We start from the raw sequence: 21,076 nt of genomic DNA on the forward strand, positions 1-21,076 counted from the left end.
TGTTAGCCTTGCGCTCATTCGCATAGGCTTTGTTAGCCTTGCGCTCATTCGCATAGGCTTTGTTAGCCTTGCGCTCATTCGCATAGGCTTTGTTAGCCTTGCGCTCATTCGCATAGGCTTTGTTAGCCTTGCGCTCATTCGCATAGGCTTTGTTAGCCTTGCGCTCATTCGCATAGGCTTTGTTAGCCTTGCGCTTGTCAGCCTTGCATTATTTTCAATCTACAGAGAATTGAAGCGATAAGCTTTTTGGGAGAACCAAAGACTGATTGGTGTAGATATGCATTTTAGATGGGACTCTTCTTCAGTCAGGGCCAACATTTTGGTCGAAAGGTGCTTCAGGCAGCAGTCCCTCCCTCATGTGAGTAGGGGGTTACTTGCCTATCTCTCCTTTTCCTGCCGTACACTGAGATGGTTAGAGAAAGGTCAGTTTAGACTTACCTGGTAAAGATGTTTCTAAACATCTCAGTGTACAGCATACTACATCCCTCCCTCTATGCTGCCTTCTATCCTTTCTTCCTGACTTTTTTTGCACTGTTTTGGTTTGGATTGAGCTGTAGACAGGAGTCTGGGTCACGTTTGGGTGTCTCATTAGCCGGATTTCTTGTCTATATACTGAGGGTAGCAGGGGGTGGGGGCCTTTTAAACTTCTTGTCAATTGTGTTTCCCTTGGAGGAGGAGCCTGGAGTCTCTCCTTTTCCTGCCGTACACTGAGATGTTTAGAAACATCTTTACCAGGCAAGTCTAAACTGACCTTTTATGCTCATATATGCAGTTTGGTAATGGAAATCAAGTGCAGCAGCAAGATACAAAAAAAAAGAAAAAAAAAACCTTTTTTTTCCTGATGGCTGGTCAGCAAGTGTAATTTTTTCCAACAGAGACATGGACAAAGACGACCATAAAAACTGGACCAAGGTTATAACACGCTAAAATAAAATGTTTTCTAAGGAATGTACTTTAAATCTGTCACTTAGGGCTGTTTCCAATTCAGCCGCGGCTCCAATTCTGCTGGGTAGTCACAGCCCGATTGCTGCATAAACCTGCAGCGTGCCATCCAGATTTGTACCAAAGTGTGATCTGGATAACAAGCCATCTTGCAGGCAGCGTTTCATCTTGCAGCTTGCAAGCGAGGGAAATGCTGCGAATCTGTAGCTAGTGGAAATGGGCCCTTAATCAGAAATGCCCATTTTTGTTGGATCTCTATAATTTTTGTAGTAATCATGCATCTTCTCTTTTATAACTTTTGATAACATGCCAGCTATTATCTGTAGGAATTCTCAACTGGGCATATCTCTGTTTATTGTCAAATGCCTGCACAGCCAGGATTTGTACTTTTAATTTGTTTGTATATGTGTGGGTGGGTGGGTGTGTTTGTGTGGCAACGGCAGAATATTAAACAAAATAAATAATGGAAATGGTTTCATAGTCGCTCCTTCAAGCTTCATTGATTTATCTGTGACTATAACAGAATATCTTATTGAGGAGTCACTTAAATCATTCTTTTGCTCATACGAGCCTAAAATGATAAAGCATTTTCTATTGCTATTATTCCATACATACGCAGTCAGCATTTATTTGATGTGAGCTTCAAACATTATGCAAGTATCTAAACAGGCAGATCTATGACAAAATCAATTGCTACAGCATCTCCGCTTCATATCTTAAAGTTTGCATAAGTACATCAGTCTTTTGCTCTGCATATTGTTTATTTTTTGTTATTATACAATGCTGCCATATTATACAGCATTTAAAAGCTTTTAGCTCTTCTTCAGTTTTTCTTTTTAAATGTATTTTATAAATAGATTCTTGTTACCTAAAGCTGCACACATTTCTTTATGCGTTATAAAAATCAATCATACCATCAGGAACGGATCACAAGTCTAACGTCTGGTTCACACGAAAAAAATTATCTGTTCGCTAATCAGAACGGAATGGATCCTAATCGATGTGAACGGATCAAAGTTAACCTAAAGATCGGTTCACATTGATCTGTTAGAACGGATCCATTCCGCATGATCCGACTGTGTAGCAATTTCTCTGGACCGCTGAGCCCAGGGGAACGAAAACGGATTCTTGGAGGGGGAAATACTATTTTATTTTGAGGAAATTTCAATCTGTCTTTAATAAAAAAAATAAAAAAATTCTGACTATTGCTGACCACCCACAATGCGTGTGTGCTGACATCTGATACAGCTCAAAGTACTAGTATGTAGGTAGGCCAAACCACATTAGCGGTATGGACGAGCTCAGCTCGTCCATTACCGCCAGAGGGTGCCGCTCAGGCCCAGCTAGGCCGATTTTGATAAAATAAAAAGCAGCACACGCAGCCGGCACTTTGCCAGCCGCGTGTGCTGCCTGATCGCCACCGCTCTGCGGCGATCCGCTGCGAGCAGCGGCGAAAGGGGGTCCCCCCAGCCGACCCGAGCCCTGCGCAGCCGGAACAAATAGTTCCGGCCAGCGCTAAGGGCTGGATCGGAGGCGGCTGACGTCAGGACGTCGGCTGACGTCCATGACGTCACTCCGCTCGTCGCCATGGCGACGAGGAAAGCCAAACAAGGAAGGCTGCTCATTGCAGCCTTCCTTGTTACTTATGCTTGCCGGAGGCGATCAGAAGAACGCCCCCGGAGCGCCCTCTAGTGGGCTTTCATGCAGCCAACTTTCAGTTGGCTGCATGAAATAGTTTTTCTTTAATTAAAAAAAAACCCTCCCGCAGCCGCCCTGGCGATCTCAATAGAACGCCAGGGTGGTTAACAAGCTACATAGATACGAGAGCATCAAATTGTAAACATTTGAAGATTATCACATACTGCAGAAATCGCTTAATACTTAATAAGAACCAGAAACACATCATAAATCAATAGAATATTATTGTCTAAAAAAGTATGGAATAGCAACATACGTCAACAACCCACCTTCATTTTGTTTATAATCCCCATACACCCACTCCCTCCCAAATTCCCCCCCCCCCCAAAAAAAATGCAAAGTAATAATTGTGTTTATCTTTAGTGTATGTACTAATAAGTGCTTTAAAATAATCCAACATGAACTCGAGCTTTTCAGAAAGCTTACAGCCTAAGCAGACCCTGCAATGGGAGAGTTTACTTTGACAAACCTAAGCCTGGACAGGCATGGGCATTTTAAGGTTATTTATTTATATATTATGTATACTGCGTATTATTTTTATGAGAAGTAAAAATGGATGGTTTTTATTTCATTGAGTTGGCAGCTGAAGTGTGAAGCAAGTAATATGTTGCTATTAATTTGCATGCCAATTTGTATGTGTGTACTAAATATTTATAAATGTAGCTTACATTTATTTATTTACAACAAATGTATTTCTTGCCAGAACACTATAATGACCAGAGATCAGATAGAAAAAGAATACGATACTCTTGTCAAGAGCTCAGGTCAACTCCTTAATGCTCTACAAAAGAGGAAGAAAGAGGAAGAAGAAGCTGAACGCTTGCGGCGTATTCAGGAGGAGATGGAAAGAGAGAGGAAAAGACACGAGGCAGAGGAGGAACTACGCAGGAAAGAGGAGAATGATAGGAGGCTGTAAGTATTATTATTATTATTATTACTACTATTATTATTATTATTATTCATGTATGTAATGCTGACATTTCCTGCATTAGCACACTGAAAAAAAATTACTATTTACTAGCTGACCCTCGAAGGACATCACAATCTAATGCCCCTAATAGTACCAGTCTAATATCACTGCCACAGTTACCACAATCTAGGACCAATTAGTCAGCTTACAGCAGAGGTTTGCGACTGTACCGGGGCCCTTGGGCCAGAGGGGCCCTCCCTCAACCACAGTTTTAGCTGTTTATTGGTCCTGTTCTGGTAATTTTCACTTCTATAGATGCTTTGAATAGTAGTATTAATCATTAACAAACTGTTCTCCATCCCCTTCTTGCACTGTAGTTGTCCTTGGCAGGTTTTGATGCATATCAGTAGTTATGTATAGAGTGCATGGAGAGGCCAATCTAAAACTTGCACTAGGGCCCAGAGCTCCTTAGCTACCCCAGTGGCCTACAGTATTCTATTGGGATGTGATAGGAAACCAGAATGCCCAAAAGAAAGCAACAGCACAGGGAGCATGTAGAAATCCCATGCAGATAATGATCTGGCCAGGAATAGAACATGCAACTCTAGTGCCCACCACTTAGCCATCATTCTAAGACTTTTAGGCAATGGAAGCTAAAGAGAAAGGTATACTACCAGACTACCATATTGGAATAACATTTTCCTGGCTGTTGTGCCAATATATTATAGGTTCTGTCTTTTCTGAATTTAACACTTGCAACGAACTTTCATCTGCATGAGTCAGACCACCTGATCTCATACTTGTTCTGGACCATGGGGTCACAAGGCGATGAAGGCTGAAGATCACAAAAGACAGCTAGGCAAATAGCATGATAGCAATAGCAAGAAAGTCAGAGAAGGCACGACCCATAATCCACTCACTTTAAGCTTCCTGAAGTGTTAAACTATAAAATAACACTTATCTGTTTTTTTCAAATGTAGTAAAGCTGAGATTGAGGCAAAAAGAAAACAAGATGAGGAAGAACGGAAAAAGCGTGAAGAGGAAGAAAGAAGAATTCAGGTTCGTCAAAAGTTGTCATTCATCATCTTATATTGTATTAGTTGGTGTCTCCGGTTCTCTCCTGCCATATTGTGTGGATGCTCAGTCAATATTAATATATGATGTTGTCCTCTTCCCATGTTTGTAGAACATGATGGAGCACGCATGAAGATAGGTTCACACTCCCTTCCAAACTGGCAACAGACCAATGTTGACTGGTTTTATGTTAACTAAAGAATTTGTTTACACATGTCCACTCTGTCTGTTGTGGTGACAGAAAGCAAAGTCTAAATGGTGCACCGCTTAACATGGACATGTCACAGATAGCAATGTTGTCTATGACATATCTGTTGCAGTGGACACCAGTGGATGTGGATGGAGACAGCGGATCGACACATCTATGTCGGGAACCCTGGCAAGGGTGAATCCATTGTACCATTACAGCCCTTTCAAGCCTTTTTTTAAATGCACTTGAAGTATTGTGTATGGATATTCATCCTGCTTACTTAATTTAAGTAAGCATGGTGCTTATAGGTAAATGTCGGCAAACTTAGATTTAGTTGTAGTATTAAGCCCCAGAGTTCTCACATGATATATTGTCAGTGGCTTCCTCAGTATAGTGCCCCTCATTACCTTTCCTCTCATTCTAGTGTCTCCTATTAGTGCTCCACTCATTGTAGTGCCTCCTGTTACTGGTCCCTTCATTATAGTTCCCTTGTTAGTGATCCCCTTATCTTATTGCCCCCCGTTCATTATAGCGCCTCCCTCATAAATGGTCCCCACATTACAGTGTACCCTCTCAGTGGTCCTCACGTTAAAGCTTCTCTTGTAAATGATCACCTCTTTATAGTGTCCCCTGTTAGTAGTCCTCTCATTATTGTAATTTAGTTTGTGGGTTCCCCCTATCAACGTTCACTCCATGATAGTTCCAGTACCTCCCTCTGAGAGTCAGTATCAATCAGCGTGGGCACACTCATTCCACCCTTACTTGTACTGAGCATAAGTCCCTCCTCTTCTCTCAGGCTCACAACATTCAGGCAGAAAAAAAAACTTAGCTTTTGTTGGGCTGCAGACGTTTTGTCCTCATGGTTACCATGGTAACTTCAGAATGAGTTACAAAACCTTTGGAAGGTGTGCTTCACAGCACTATGTTGTATTTCTCAGTTTAGTCTCTCAGCAATGGTATCCAGTCTGTTCACTGCTGCACCTTGCCTGAGAAAATATAAACTATAATATCCTAAATCCCGGTTTGAGCAGATAAAGGTAATGAGTACATTTAAAATATATATTTAGATAATGTTCAAAGAGGTAACCAGGGACTTACTACAGTTGTGTCTGATGGGCAAAAAAGACAAAATGAAGACAGCATGATCCTACAGATCCTTGAAACCCAACTCCAGTCAGAACTTTTTTTCTGTAAGGTTTTGATAGATTGTGCAATGTTTAGTACTATTTTTTCCTGGTATCTGTATTCCCATTGGTAAGAACTCATCTTTCGTTGTTACCACTGGACCTCTATTGTGGAAGGCATAGACAGCAATAAAAATTTAATAAAAGCTAATTTTTTTTCTCAACCTGAAAACCGGTTTTATTTTTGTTGGCGTAATTTCCTCCACTACAGTACTTGCCGGGGCAGGAAGTTAGAAATATTTTTTTTAAAGAGGGACAGCAGTAGAAATTTACAGGTCCGTTTCCACACCATCCAAAACCTTATGTTACATTATATTTAATATAATCATATTTTAAGGAAATAAGTAGTTGTGAGTTGATTTCTATGTGTTGCATGCAGGCAGAGGTTGAGATGCAGCTAGCAAAAGATAGAGAGGAGGAGTCCCAGCAACAGACAGTACTGGAACAGGAGCGCAGAGACCGGGAGCTTGCCATGAGGATTGCCCAGAGTGAGGCAGAGCTGATCAGTGAAGAATCTGGACCAGATGCATTATTGCGCAGGTACTTCATGTAGTATATCTGTATTAACATTAGCCTCTCTACAAAATGTTCTGTACTGATCTGGACCCCCTCCCCCCCCCCCCCCCCCCCAAAAAAAGAAAAAAAATATATATTTTTTATATATATATATAGGCATACCAACTGTGAAACATGTGTCCTGAGGCTGCCACGGTGACCCACAATGCAGCCAATGACACCTGTAGCCGTTTATTGTATATGTTGGTACATGAATACAGGTTGCCAATTGGCTCAGGATGTTGCTGTGACTGTTGGGCCCTGCCAGTCAGGGTCAGGACTTCCTGTTTTATTTCCTCTCCCATTGGCATCCTCAAACACTTTGCTTAGTCTTGCCTTGGTTAAGGTAACATGGCACATTTGTCTCCACACCCACACGCCTCCTTTGTGTTCACTGGGCATGTGTTTCTATGGCAATGCAGCAACCAGAGCTTCTGCTGGCAGATGTGAGTGGGTGCAGCAGGGCTACGATAAATTTAAAGGACACATAAATCATGAATTTATTCCCCTGAAAATGTGTGCACTTTTCCTACCATTTCATTTTAGTGCGAATGTGATGTAATAATGATATCAGCATGATTGGTTATGGAGGATATGGTATTTAAGCCATTCATATTTTTAATTTTTTTTATCCTGCTCGTCCATCTGTATGGCTCCCACAAAATAATTGGTGTAACTATGAATCATCTGGTTTATGGAATGGTTTATGGAATAAACCATGTATCATCTAACTTTTGATGTGCTGCTCTTTACGTTTTCTTGTTTGAAACACTGGGATGGATTTCATCATCCTATAGCCAAGCACCCACTCTATACAAGTAAGGGGTACAGCTCTGTGCTGCTCTTTTTATAACACCTTTGCATTGATCTGTAAAAAGATACTATGTGTGAATCTCCCTGATCATAGACTTGCAGATGCCCTGGAGCACAACTCCTGCTTGTCCTTCAAAGTGTAGAGTAGGTCCTGATGTACAGAAACTCTAAGCAGAACTCTGCGTAGGATGAAAAAGGGCTTCCAAAAATCTCACACATTCATCATTACACTCAAAACGAGACCCCCCATTGCTCATCGATTTTCCTCTGTGCATCAATTTGGCATGTGTATGGTCTCCCTAATTGTAGGCCTGCATATAACTTTGCTTTTGTCAGCAATTTTCCTGTGCATTAATTAATTTAAACAAATGGAAATTTATATAAAAGCAAACCTGAATAAGTATCCTTGTATTAATTAAAGCATAAGTTAATGTTTGGAAAGCATTCATACATCATTATAGGAAATGTTACCAAATACAAATATACTGTATTAGGGCCTGTTTCCACTACACGCAGATTGGATGCAGAATGGATGCAGAAAAACTGACTCCAATGAATGTCTATGGGCCTGTTTCCACTAAATGCGATTTTTCTGGTGCAGATTTTCCCATAGGCATTCAATGGAGTCAGTTTTTCTGCATCCATTCTGCATCCAATCTGCGTATAGTGGAAACAGGCCCTAATCGTCATGGGATATTTGAGATAAAATCCCTCCAGAGGGCAATTGAATAACACCATCTTTAATACAGGTGTTAATTATGTAATAATGTTGAGACCCATTGATAAATACTACCTGTAGGCTTGTTGGTTGTGCATTAAACTCTGGTACTGCACTGCTGCATCATTTTCTTGGCATTCCTTGCTTTGGACCTATAACAATGCGTAGCTCTTTAATGAGCTATTGTACTTCTGAAAGTGACTTTGTTGCACATCCATTGTAAGTCTTAGCACATTGCAGAATTATTTCTTTCACATTATACAGAGCCTCAAGCCAGTTTTCAATGAATATGTTAACCTTCTAGCATCATCTGCTCTGGATCTCCCAGAACAAAGTAAAGATGATTTAATCTTTGCACTTTTTAGCCCACATTGTGTTGATAAAAGGAAATAAAGTACATCTGTATGCATCTGAGAACCAAAGGGATTCAATTAAGTGGGATCTAGTTTACAAGAATTCATGTTATTTCTTCTGTTCACTTGTTTAAACTTTTGACATGGTTTATGCAGTTAGATTGCAGTGTTGCCAATTGAATAGATACATTTCTTGGGGACTGTGTACCATACTGTGATGAGTGTGACTTTGTTTCAGGTCTGTCTCTTTGTATTTTATTAATTTACTGTGACATGTCTTTCTATCTTGTGATTCACACACAATGTGATAAATATTCCTGTATCTCTTGCTCATCTGAGTGGAATGAAAGGACATTTTTTCCTGGCTGGGTTTTAATCATAATAATCTATATTTGGTTTTACTCTGTTTCTTTTCAGTTTTAATTAATTTGTGCTGTCAATGAATATTTTAATTAAGGAGAGATTGTGGTATAAGTATCTGAGGAATGTCAAAATAGCATAAGAATATAGCTGTATGTTGCTTTCTTGATGGGCCTAAGATAGTCTAATGCATTTCAGTGTTCTCCCCAGAAATTTTTTCCAGCCGGGTGGCATGAAAAAGGAGCCGGGTAGGGGTGCGGAATTCAGGGCCGATGCAACTCTGCTTACCGCAAAGGGTGAAGAGGAAAAACGATGACAGCCGGTGCTTACCAAAATTAGCTGGGTGAAGCACCCCTGTAAAAGTGCCTGATTAGAACACTGAATATTTGTCACAGTTATAGTTGCATTTCATACTAGGGGTGATCATTGCATTTAATGTCGGTTAATTTCATATCATACAAGGGTGTTTGTTGCATTTCAAAAGGGGGGGGGGGGGATTTTTGCTTTTCATATGGATGTTATTTGCTGCTGGTGTCGAGGGGTATTGCAGTTAGTGTACAGGGGTCCGTATTATACTAAATTATCTGCAATACCGCTGGACCACAGCAGTAAACATCCATATGAAATTACATGCATGTGAACTCTGCAAGAATCACTCCCCACCCACACACTGCCCTTTCAAGCCGCCTGCACACACCTTCAACACAGGATCTGTGTTCCATATTTACTTTTTTGCATCAGTGGGCAACTTTTAACAGACTTTGCCCAACTACCACAACCAGATTTGCGCTTTTTACTGCTCTAGGCCAACTTTTTACAATTGTAAATCAAGTAAGGTATATGAGCACTTCTGACACAGACAGCATTCAGCACCATCCTCCATCTCCAGCAAGTCAGCTTATCTAAATTGCAGCTGACTGCAGTCATTGTTTGTTTGTTTTCCCAGGTCCCCTATAGCTTGAAAGCTCTGCAGACTGAAATATATCAGATAAAAACTGCTCCTGCTCATTAGTAGACACAGAGCTCTCATACCAGTTCCTGTGCAGTTCTCCCAGCATCAGAGCAGCTTGTATTGAAGAGAAGCTGGAGAGGGGGGCGGGGCAGCAGAGCTCAATGCCGTGCACTGCCTGATCTTATCTGTGCACTGAGTCGGCCTCGGAGTGGATTCGGAAGGGATTGGACTGGCTGCTGACATTCATGCAGCCAGCCCAGGACAGAGGGAACACATTGGTTTCGCTGGGTGTGAGAGAGAATCTGCCCGCAGCTTCAGGCTTTCTCCACACAGAGAGCCTCCCTCTCCCCACACAGCAGTAGCCTGCCTGCACTACACTATCACACTAAATGTGTATATCCGGACAGCCGCCTCCACTAGCTGAGCTGCACATGTGAATGCATTGCAGACACAGGCAGCCAGCAAAGTGGGGCGGACTAGCAGAGTAGAAACACAGCACTAGGGAGAAGCTGAGTCTGACACTCTCCACGAGGGACTAGGAACTCGGCTCACTCCCGCAGTATGCAGAGCATGGTCCCGCCCCTTACAACCTGCCCAGCCAATCACTGTACCAGGAGGAGGTCACACAGGCAGGCAGAGAAGTCTCCTGCAGTGTATATAGCGGAGGCTTTCGGGATTGTCTGAGGCCGCTGATAGCAATGAAGTGCTCATGGCTGCAGTTTTACAGCACCACTTTTTTCTAGTTAGACGGGCAGGAAAGCAGGTAGGCGGGCATTCAAATCAGCCGGGCGGCCCGCCCACTTAATTAGGCCTGGGGAGAACACTGCATTTGTGTAACCCCTGTTCACCACTTTGACCTCAATATGAAAATATTTGTTAAGTGTCTTCCATAGGATTCAAAGTGCATGGCATGTTTCAGATCGGTAGTTAGTGGTGGGGTGGATTATGTCACAAATAAAAATCTACATGTCTATAAATGTCAAACTAAATTGGTGGCATTTCAGTGTGGATTTAAACCATTCCATGTATGAAGATGACCTATTTGAGTGTGGTAAGGAGTTCCAAAGGGTGGAAACAGCATATCTGAAGGCTCTGTTTCCAAACGTTTTGTGTTTTCTGGGGATGACTAGAATTTTAGATCCTGTTAATCTGAAGTTGTGGAAGGTTTGGAGCAGTTGCAACAAATCTTTCAGATTTGTGTTATTATTTCAGTGCCGTATAGGCCCATACACATGCTAAATCAATGTTCCCGGCAGGAACCAGTACCCAATCCCTAGGTCGACATTGCAGGGATGAGGCTGACAGATGCCATCCAGGGCTATAGTTCTCTCGGCGCCATAGTATAAATTTCGATTGTTTATATAGCTATCAAACCGTGGGGTGTGATGTGTTCTTCCTAGCTGTGGGAAACGGTCATCTTCCCATGCATTGATGACTCCTGGGTGATACAACTAGGGTGTTCCAGTATTCGGCTAGATAGAAGTCCAGCTGTTTCTTCAAGAAAACCTGCATCACCACCAGGGGGTAATTCTAAGAGGGAAGGTTTCTTAATTTTGGGTTTTCTGTTCTGTCACTAGACAAGAGTAAGACTTTTCTGTTGAGGATGCCACCCCTTTCCTCTGAAGATCCTTTTCTACACTCAAGGCCATGGGCGCTACACTTAAAGCACACCTGTACTTTTATGAAAAAGTGGACTTTTACTTCTTCCAGCCCCTCGTAGTCTTTGAGGTCCCTCTTCTTCAGGGTATCCTCTTTTGAGCTGCTGTCCCCCTCTGACCCAGGTTGGTTGCAGGCTACTGCAAATGCGTGGTCCTGTCCATGCTCCTCCATCAATCATGCTCCCATTGTCAGGAGTATTCTGTGCATGCACATTATTTCTTCTATGAACTTCGCATGCACAGAATGCTCCAGTTGAGATTATTATTGATTTATAAAGCGCCAGCATCTTCCATGGTGATGTACAACATAATACAGTGTATAACAATACAAAATAAAATAAAATATAACAGTTAACAATACAAGATAATGGTCGAGTACATCTCATGCAGTGAACAAATCAACTACAGATTTTTACTCCGGTTCAGATGATATGCACACCCATTACACAGCATTGTGAGACAAAAGGGGAAGGAAGCCCTAGTCATAGGGCCTTGCAGTCTAAATATTTAAGGAATGGAACAATAGATGAAGGGAAGCTGTATATGTAATGGTAAAAATCATGGTCAGTGGCTAAAGTGTCCTAGGTAGGAGAGTGTGCTTGACTGAAGAGGTGAGTTTTCAGGTTGCGTCTAAAATTCTTAAGTGTGGGTGAGTGGCAGATGTGTTAAGGGAGGGTAGAGGATCGAGGTTAGACTTATAAGTGGGAGTGAGAAGAGGTGACCAGAGTGGAAGACAGGAGAATATTATTAGTAGAGCGGAGATTGTGTATAGGATGGTATCTGGAAATAAATGTATTAAGATAAGGAGGAGAGGGTTGTTAAAGTGAATGGGAACCACATTTAAAAAGATGAGACAGATCTTTACCCAAGGAGAGGGAAGGCTCTGGGTCCTATAGAGCCTTCCCACTCTCCTGGTCCCCTTGTTCCAGTGCTGGCTCTCCCGGGAGCAGTGTTTGACTAATTTAGTCAAATACTGCTTTACCTGGCCTAAGGAGGCTTCAGAAGTCTTCAGGGAGCCTGAGTGCTCCTGAAGAAGGTAGGCCCTGTACTGCGCCTGTGGAAGCATGCTCTCTTGCACGCTCACATGTGCAGTATGGAGCTGCACGTCTTCGGGAGGACACGGCTCCCGAATACTTCCAAATACCCTTTCAGCGGGGGATTGAAACTGGAGTGAGCCAGCACAGGATAGAGGGCACCAAGAGAGGAGACGGAAGGCTCTATACGACCCAGAGCCTTCCCTCTCCTTAGGTAAGTATTTGCTTAATTTTTTAAAAAATGCGGGTTCCCATTCACTTTAAGAGCTTTGTAGGCGGGAGTCAGAATTTGAAATACCCTTTGTGTAACTGCCAGAAAGTGAAGGGAATGACAGAGGTGAATAGGGCTGGAGAAGCGGGGGGGGGGGAGGGGTGAGTAGAGCAGCAGAGTTTATGATGGACTGTAGCATGGCTAAACAGTTGGGAGGCCACAGAGCAGAGAGTTGCAATAGTCTAGTTGTGAAATAATCAGGTCATGCACCAACAAGTTTGATAGTGTCCTGAATAGGAAAAAGAGGAAGCAGAAGATGTTTTTAGGTGGAGACGACAGGAGGAGAATAGGTTGTCAATGTGTGGTTTGAATGAGAGACAGTGTCAAACGTGGAAGAGAGATCTAGGAGGATGAGACTAGAGACTTTTAGATTTAGCAGTTGCCAGGTCATTGGTTACTTTGAGTATGGTTGTTTCAGTTTCGTGGCTGTGCTGGAATACAGATGGGAGGTTGCCAACAAAGATAGGGCGTGGTAGTTGAACAGGAAAGGACGGGTCAAGAGAAGGTTTTTTTTTAGTATAGGCATTATGAGGGCTTGTTTGAGTGTAGATGCAAAGATGCCTTTGATGAGAGACAGGTTGAAGAGTGAGGTTAAGGCAGGTGAGATGGTAAGAGGATAAGTGAGTAATGATGTGAGAGGGAATGGAGTCCAAGAGGAATGTAATGGGATGCGATTTAGAGATGAGAGCAGACAGCGAGTTCAGACAGTGGAGAGAATATGGTTTGGGAGTATATAAAGTGGGGGGTTTGTATGGAGAGAGGAGGCTGCTGGGTGAAGCTTGATGTTGGTGATTTTGTTTGGGCTAAAGAAAGAGACAAAGTCCTTAGGTGAGATACATGGAGTGTGAGGTGGAGGCTGGAGAAGGGAGTTGAAGGTAGCAAAGAGTAGTTTAGGATTGTGGGACTGTGAGGAGATTAGGGAGGAAAAGTATGAGTGTTTGGCTGCTGAGAGGGTCTGTCTGAGTATGTTCATTGCCCTTTTGTAACTCTAGAAGCGCTCAGGCAAATCATATTTACACCTGCACCGTTTTGCTATTGAGGAGCTGCATTTCAGTAATTTGATCTTCTAGTTAAAGAGACTCTGAAGCAACATTAAAAATTGCTTTTTAACTTATAATCAACATGGGCATGTTTGCCCCTGCTAAAACGCCGCTATCCCGCGGCTGAATGATGGGTCTTTACCCCCGAAATCCCCCCCTGCAAAATCCACGACCAACTTGGTCGTAGATTTTGCTGCTCATGGCTGTAGCTCTGCCTCTATGCGCGTCTATCAGCCGGCGGATCTCCGCCTCTCCCCGCCCTTCTCAGTGAAGGAAGACTGAGAGGGGCGTGGAAGAGGCAGCGATCAGCGCTGTCTATCAGCGCTGAGAGGCAGGGCTGCGGCCATTAGCCCTGCCTCAACAGGAAGCGCTGCCCGGGAACAACAGAGGGGATTTGGGGGGTAAAGACCCCTCGTTCTGCCGCGGGATAGCGGCGTTTTCGCAGGGGCACACATGCCCATGTTGATTATAAGGTAAAAAGCAATTTTTAATGTCGCTTCAGACTCTCTTTAAGCTTCACTAGTAGATCAAAGCTAGTTAAGCTTTGATCACCTAGTTAAGCCTGGTGACGGTAAACCGTGGAGTAGGGAGCCACAGAGTCAAATGCTGAAGTTAAGGCATTATGATAACGAGCAGTAACTGCTATCCCAGGGTCTGTAAAGAAGGGTAGAGTACGTAAAGGATGCAGATAGGTTAATAGTGTTTGGAGATTGTGAATGTTTGTGAACTTGTGTATAGAAGTCTGCGATGGGGATGTGTAGGGGCTGGATGGAAGGATATTGAATTTGAGTAAGTTATGATCAGAAAGTGAGTGGGAAAAGTTGATGAGGTTGCATATGGAACCGCATCTAGTGAAGATTAGGTAGAGTGTGTGGCATTCAGCATGGCTTGCAGTAGTGGACCAAAGTGTGAGGTCAAGGGAGGTGGTAATTGACAGGAACTTGGAGGCGCAGGAGCTTTTAGTGTCAATGGGGATGTTGAAGTCCCCAATGATGACTGAGGGAATGTCAGTGGACAGGTAGAGGGGAAGCCATGCTAAAAAATGGTCTAAGAAAAGACTGGCTGATCCTGGGAGGCAATAGATTACAGTAATTTGAAAGTAAAAGGGGAAATAGACTTGGATTGAGTGGACTTTGAAAGATGAGTCCGGCACCATCTTCGCGCGGAAGTTGGCGCCGGACTCGGATGCCATGGCCACAGGGCTCCGGACTTTTTTCTTATTTTTTCCCTAATCCACCCTTGCTGCACTCACCCGATCTCCCCTTTCTATCTGGGGAGCGGGCGTGCATTGCAGGCTGCCGAGCAGAGTGAGGAGGCAGAGGCTTTGGGCCCCGGTAGGGGCTATCGCAGCCGGAGGGGCAGGAAGAGCACATGCGGCCGAGCATTGTTCACTGTTTATGCTGCCTCCAATGCTGTGCTGGAGAGATGCACCGGCGGCGCCGTGTCCTGCCGCTGATGAGGACCTGTCCGGCCTGCCTCACCATCGCCCCATCCCCGGATCAGACACCCGCCTCAGTCCATCTCTCGGGTTTCTCCGGCCCTCCCACGTGGTCCGCCAGGCTGCGCCCATTGCCTGGGAGTCCAGGATGCCAGAGCAGAGCACGTGGTCATAGAGGAGGCCTGATCTCCGTCGCCACTTCAGCCACTGCAGGAACGGGGCTGCACCATCGCTACTACAGAGGGCCTGATGCCGCCGCCTGCAGCACTCTACTCCCACAGCAGCCACAGAAGAGGAATGCCACCGCTCCTCCGGATGGTGCTTCAGCTGCCTGCTGCACCCTGCTTGCCGTCAGCCTGGCCGCAGCAGCTGGGGAGGGCTCACCATCGGCTGGCCACCTCCCATCTCCACCACCGGCCTCCAGCCTGCTCGGCCACGCACCTGGAGCTCCTCTCCTCCAGGCCCTTCAGATTGCCAGTGTGCCTCGCAGCCTGCCTCCATCTGCAGCACCCCAGGCCAGCATCGCCGCCAGGGCCCCCTGAAACACCTCAGGCTGGAATCACCAGGCCCCCCTGGTCACTCTGCAGCTCAAGATCACTGGGGACCCAGCTCACACCACTGCTGCTCCAGACGGGTCAGTTCCCACAGCGGTCAGTGCTGACTCCAGACCCTCCCCCCCCCCCCCCACCGCCAAGGGACAATGGACACAAAAAAGTGTTTGCCACCTGCGTGGGGTAAGTCTCACTGGCTTCCCTGCCCTGACTGGCTCACCACGTGGTTTGCTCCTCCTGGGCCGCATCGACCCCGGCCACCAGATGCCTGATCCATCTGACCTGAGCCACGTCCCCGCCTTTTCCATCTGATGGCTGCCCTGCACAAGGGGACTCACTTTCTCTCTCACTTTATCCTTATCTTCCTTCCTTTTCTCTCGCATCTTTCTCTCTCTCTTCCCCAGGGTTGGACTGGGGGGGCATCTGATTCAAGTATCGCTGCAGAAGCGTTTGAGTGCCTAATACGGCAGCGGATTACCCCCTCCAGTCCTTCTCCTGGGTCCATCTGTAAGTTTCTATTTTCTATATCTCTCTACGCTTCTTTTCCTCTGAATTCTGGGGGCATCCAAATAGCTGCAGAGCTGTTGAGCGCTGCAGAGAAGGTGGCGACTCCACTCACATAGCACTTGGACGTCCCCTCTGGACCTTCCACTATGTAACTATGTAACTAAGTATCATGTTCCATGCACAGTGTACTCACTACTAATGTATTGTACATTACTGCTTGCGTTTTTTCTGTACCATCACCGACCCTGTATGTGCCAAAAATAATTCCGGGTACAACCCCCGTTGTACTTGGCGAAATAAATGATTCAGATTCTGAGAAGCAAAAGGCAGGGACAGGAGGAAGGGGGCTGAATGAACAGTGCTGGGAAGGAATGCCTACACTACCCACCATGTTTGTTACCAGGTCTGGGTGTGTGGCCTAAATGTAGGCCACAGTGCAGCAGGTGAGACAGTGTCTGAGGGAAGTAACCATGTTTGTTATTCCATAAAAGGTGAGGCCATGTGAAAAAAGGGGTCATGGATATATTCCAGTTTGTTACGCTTTGCATGTAACAAACTGGCATATATCCATGACCATTTTATATATCACCTAACCCTGAGCCTCTCCACAGACAATGCTCCCCTGCTCCCCTGCTCATCTGCCTCACACACCCCACAGCTCTCCTCAAACAACTAACCTTATTCACATATCTCGCACCCCCAGTCACCCTCTCCCATAGCATACTGTAGAATCCCTTTAAATGTCTATAATGTTTAAATGTATTACTATTAAGTATTATTTATAAAAATGTGGTCTGGCTGTTCACCCAAATAATGACACATGGACTTTTGTTCCTGTTGCCAAAGGCCTTGGGGTGGATGCCAAATAGTAGCATGAAACTGTTCCCTACGTTATACATTTATCAGCATTTTTACAATGACTGTACAAGTTAGGCACAACTAATGTTAGGCAGGAAGAACTAACGGTCACAAGTATAGAACTAATGGTCCTTCAGTGGACAACTAACAGGTCCACATCTAGTGAAAGTTTGTCATGTTAAGGCAATATCTGGTACTGAAGCTCTAAGGGGACCCCATTGTGAGATCTCGGAGCTCCAGTTCCCGTGTCTTTTTCTCATCAGCCTTTACGAGAGGATATCAGTCTCCCTGTTCTCATTTTTTGCATTTTCAATAATATAAACTGCTTCTGAAAATGAACAGTGAAAGATGAAGAAGGAAAAGAGTGCTAGGAACTGTTGCATGGTGGTTTTGGTGCTGACATTTCTAGGAACTTTAGGAAAGCAGAGGGAATGCTCAGCCTAGGAGATTTTCCTCCTTATAACTGGGATATTACTTCTGAGTGGACTGATTCTTTATCTAGGAAGCTTAGATAGAAGTATATTCATTTTCTTGATGTAAACAGAAAATATCTGCCAAGCAGTCTTATTATTTACAGTGATTCAGCAAGGGGAGATAAACCTATCTCTGCTTACAAATCAACCTCATAAAATAGATCATAGCAGAGAGAATCCTGTGCATGCTAATAACGTCTGTTTATCCTCAGCCTGATGATACTGTGAGGTGAAAGTCGATTAGTAAACCATTAATATTTATAGTTCTTAATTTTCCCAAGTCTCATTAGCAACTTTAATGACAGCCGAAGAGCTCTATTGTTCAGTATGACTTTGTGAGTGATCTGAGGGTTTGTTCAGCGCAGTTTCTGAACTTTCACTGAGTTCTGAGCTTAAAACATTACTCAAGCGATATTTGAAGATGGCTTATTAAATACATTTCATGCGTGAGACACTTAATCTCTGCATTGGGGATTGAAACCTGAATGAAATACATATTGCCAGAGAGAGACTTACTTTAAAGAGCACCTTTCATTTTCTTATAAATGCATAGCAAAGCCCATATTTTCCACATTTGCGCTTGATATAATTTTCCATGCACATTTTACAGATGCAGGTGTGCTCTATTAGACTATAGAGCCCAGCTAATCTGAACAGCTCATGATCACTGACTAAAGCTTGTTCTCCCTACAGGACTTTTACAACAGCAGGTCCAAAATAGGCAAGCATTTAATAAAAGCACATGGTAATTTGGGTGCTGGATGTATCCTATAGTAGAATGTCGGTAATGTTGCAGATATTCTACTATTGCCTATCTTAACCTTAACTTTTCACGTTAACCCTCCCCTTGGTATGTTAACAATAACCGTCCTACCAATGTGTCTAATACAATGCACTCACCTACGCATAACGCTATCCTACCCAACTAGCTACTGCCGATAGCCATCAACGCTATCCTGATGCTAACTTTAACTGTTGCAAGCTACCACTGCTAATCAGAGTTTGGCTACATAGTACATATGCTGATCTCTAACCTCTTCCTAACTGCTGTTCCCTACATCTCTAAGGGCTCGTCTCCACTAGTGTGGCGTGCGTCTCGCAGACGCACGCCGCACTGAGCCGGTGGGCGGGATCGCAGGCGAATCCCATGAGCCGTGCCATGCACGGCTATGGGATTCGCAGCCTCCATGGCGAAATCTGCGGGGGGTTCCGGGCGAATCGCTCCCGCAAGCGATTTCGCCGCGGCGCCGTCATCCCCTATGGCAGAGTTTCCCCGTGCGAATGATGTACAGGGAAACTGCAGAATCGCCGGCGAAACCGCCCTAGTGGAAACGGGCCCTAACTCAGATGTTTAACAATACCTTACTCCATCCCGTTACAAACACTAATGCTAACCTTTCATCTGACCCTAACTTAAAATTAACATTTTGAAATTTCCCTAAAAGAAATTATTTAACCCATGACTTTAATTTAAACCAATAATAATGTCTAACCCAGCCTTTGTCAACCTTTTTACCCTGGAGGAACCCTGCAAATAACTTTTGGATCTCAAGGAACCCCTGCAAACAATTTTTTTGATCTTGCGGAACCCCTGCATTTATTTTTCAGGAGGCTTAAACTTTAAAAGTAGGTTAGGCTGCTAATTTCACTACCTCCTATTACACTGCCACTCATTATACTGTCTCCTGACCCCTCAATTTAGGGCTTCTTGTTACAGTACCACCTATTACAGTGTGCTCTAGTAGTATACTTCCCTCGCGATGGGGTAAAATGCCAAGGAACCCCTGCAGAGTCCTCAAGGAACCCTGGGGTTCCAGGGAACCCTGGTTGAGAAAGCCTGGTCTAACCTGACCTTAATAGTCATCAAAATCTTGCCACTTAATATTGGCCCTTATTCAATTGACTTTTTCTCCTAGGAGATAATTTTTCATCTTCTGTTTAAAATAACGTTTCAGGACTCAGCAAAATACCAAAATGTAGTTGAAATAGTACTGTCAAAATTATTCAGAGTATTTTCTTTCTTGCTGGTGGTTTAAATAGCATTTTATTGATAAATGTGTGAAAATATCACTTAGGAGGAGAATACTCAAGAGAAAAAATGAAATTAATTAAGGGCTATTATGTCTGAGCAACATTATAATGGATAGAGGGGTATGCTAGTAAACCTGCTGTAACTAACAAAGAAGCAATTTGTGTGCTTGACTTGAAACTGTACAGGGGCAACTGAAAAAGACCTCTGCTTACAGTAGAGTTGATAAGGATTAACTGAGCAAGAGAGATAGTTGCAGAACTGTCTGCCATTTTCCATTAAATCTCCCACTTTGTCATTGTGTAGACAAAAAAGTGAACAATTACACTGAGAACAGTGAAGCACTTTCATTATTTACTTTTTTAGTAAAGCCCACAGCGTGCAACTGTTTCACACCAAGCTGGACAGGAGGATCTCAAGGGAGCCTGTCAAGATCAGAGACCCTGTCTTTTTACAGCAAGATGTAATTCCAGCTGTTTTTGTGTGTTGCTTCATAGACTAGTACAGATTACTGTTTGATAACACAGGACATACAAGATTTTATGTTGAATTTATGGCCACATTTTAGTTTCTCTGACTCTCATGTTTAGATACATATCTGTCCATTATCCATCTCAGGATTAATTCATTGAAGATGTGGTCTCCTGGCTGTTACACAGGTGTGCGCAACTGCCACACTTCCGATTTGGGGATTCTGGCAAGTCCACTTGGACGATCAACTATAGACTTCCACATAAACTTTGATTTATACACTTTATAAATACAAAGGATGCCACAAACAGGAAGTGTGGTGTCGGCCTTATGCAGCAGCTGGCATAATGTCTCCTAAAGCAATCCAGTGATTCTTGTCACACTGTATGTATTTTAAACATGGCTGCAGCAACCTCCACTTATTCCACTGAATGGCAACAGTTGTTCTTTTTTAACTTTTTGGTACACTGATTATACATAATTGGAGGGAAATTGATCATCAGCTGTGTGACATGAGAGGCTATTTGTATTGGAGTACTGTTGGGCAGGATAGAAAATAGCACACTTACCCTTCAGTGATGGGTTCCCTGTTCAAATCCCAGCCACTATCTGCACAGAGTTTGTATTTTCTCCCATGTCTGCATGGGTCCACATCCCAAAAACAGATACAGATTGTGTGAAGAGTAGAGTAGAAGTGCTCAGAAACCAGGGCACTATTTATTTTTGCCTGGCTGATCTTTCACTTTACTTAGATATATGTAAGTTATTATTAAATTCCTAAGGTAGAATTTCCACTTAAAGTACCCCTGAAGTGAGAAATGTGTGGGTTAAGCCCATGGTAGGTTGGATTACCTTCTTCTAGCACTTGTCATGCTGTTCATTGTCTTTGGATTCCTTTCCTGCATTATTTATGTTCCAGGGCCAGAGTTAGGACCCATACTACCCAGAGGGGTCTCTGCGCAGCATATGTGACGAAGGTAAAATAAAAGCTCTGCTT

The 21,076-nt window shown here is 43.8% G+C and overlaps 1 protein-coding gene across 1 annotated transcript in view; it reads left to right on the forward strand.

The window, feature by feature from the left end:
- The window catches only part of MYO6 (myosin VI), a 393,572-nt gene that overhangs the window by 317,814 nt on the left and 54,682 nt on the right, over positions 1-21,076 (forward strand). Inside the window, 3 exon segments of the mRNA XM_068281511.1 lie at positions 3,344-3,552; positions 4,531-4,609; positions 6,378-6,538. Coding sequence (XP_068137612.1) covers positions 3,344-3,552; positions 4,531-4,609; positions 6,378-6,538 — 449 coding nt within the window.

Source organism: Hyperolius riggenbachi, chromosome 4 (assembly GCF_040937935.1).
Source record: "Hyperolius riggenbachi isolate aHypRig1 chromosome 4, aHypRig1.pri, whole genome shotgun sequence".
Taxonomy (NCBI): Eukaryota; Metazoa; Chordata; class Amphibia; order Anura; family Hyperoliidae; genus Hyperolius; species Hyperolius riggenbachi.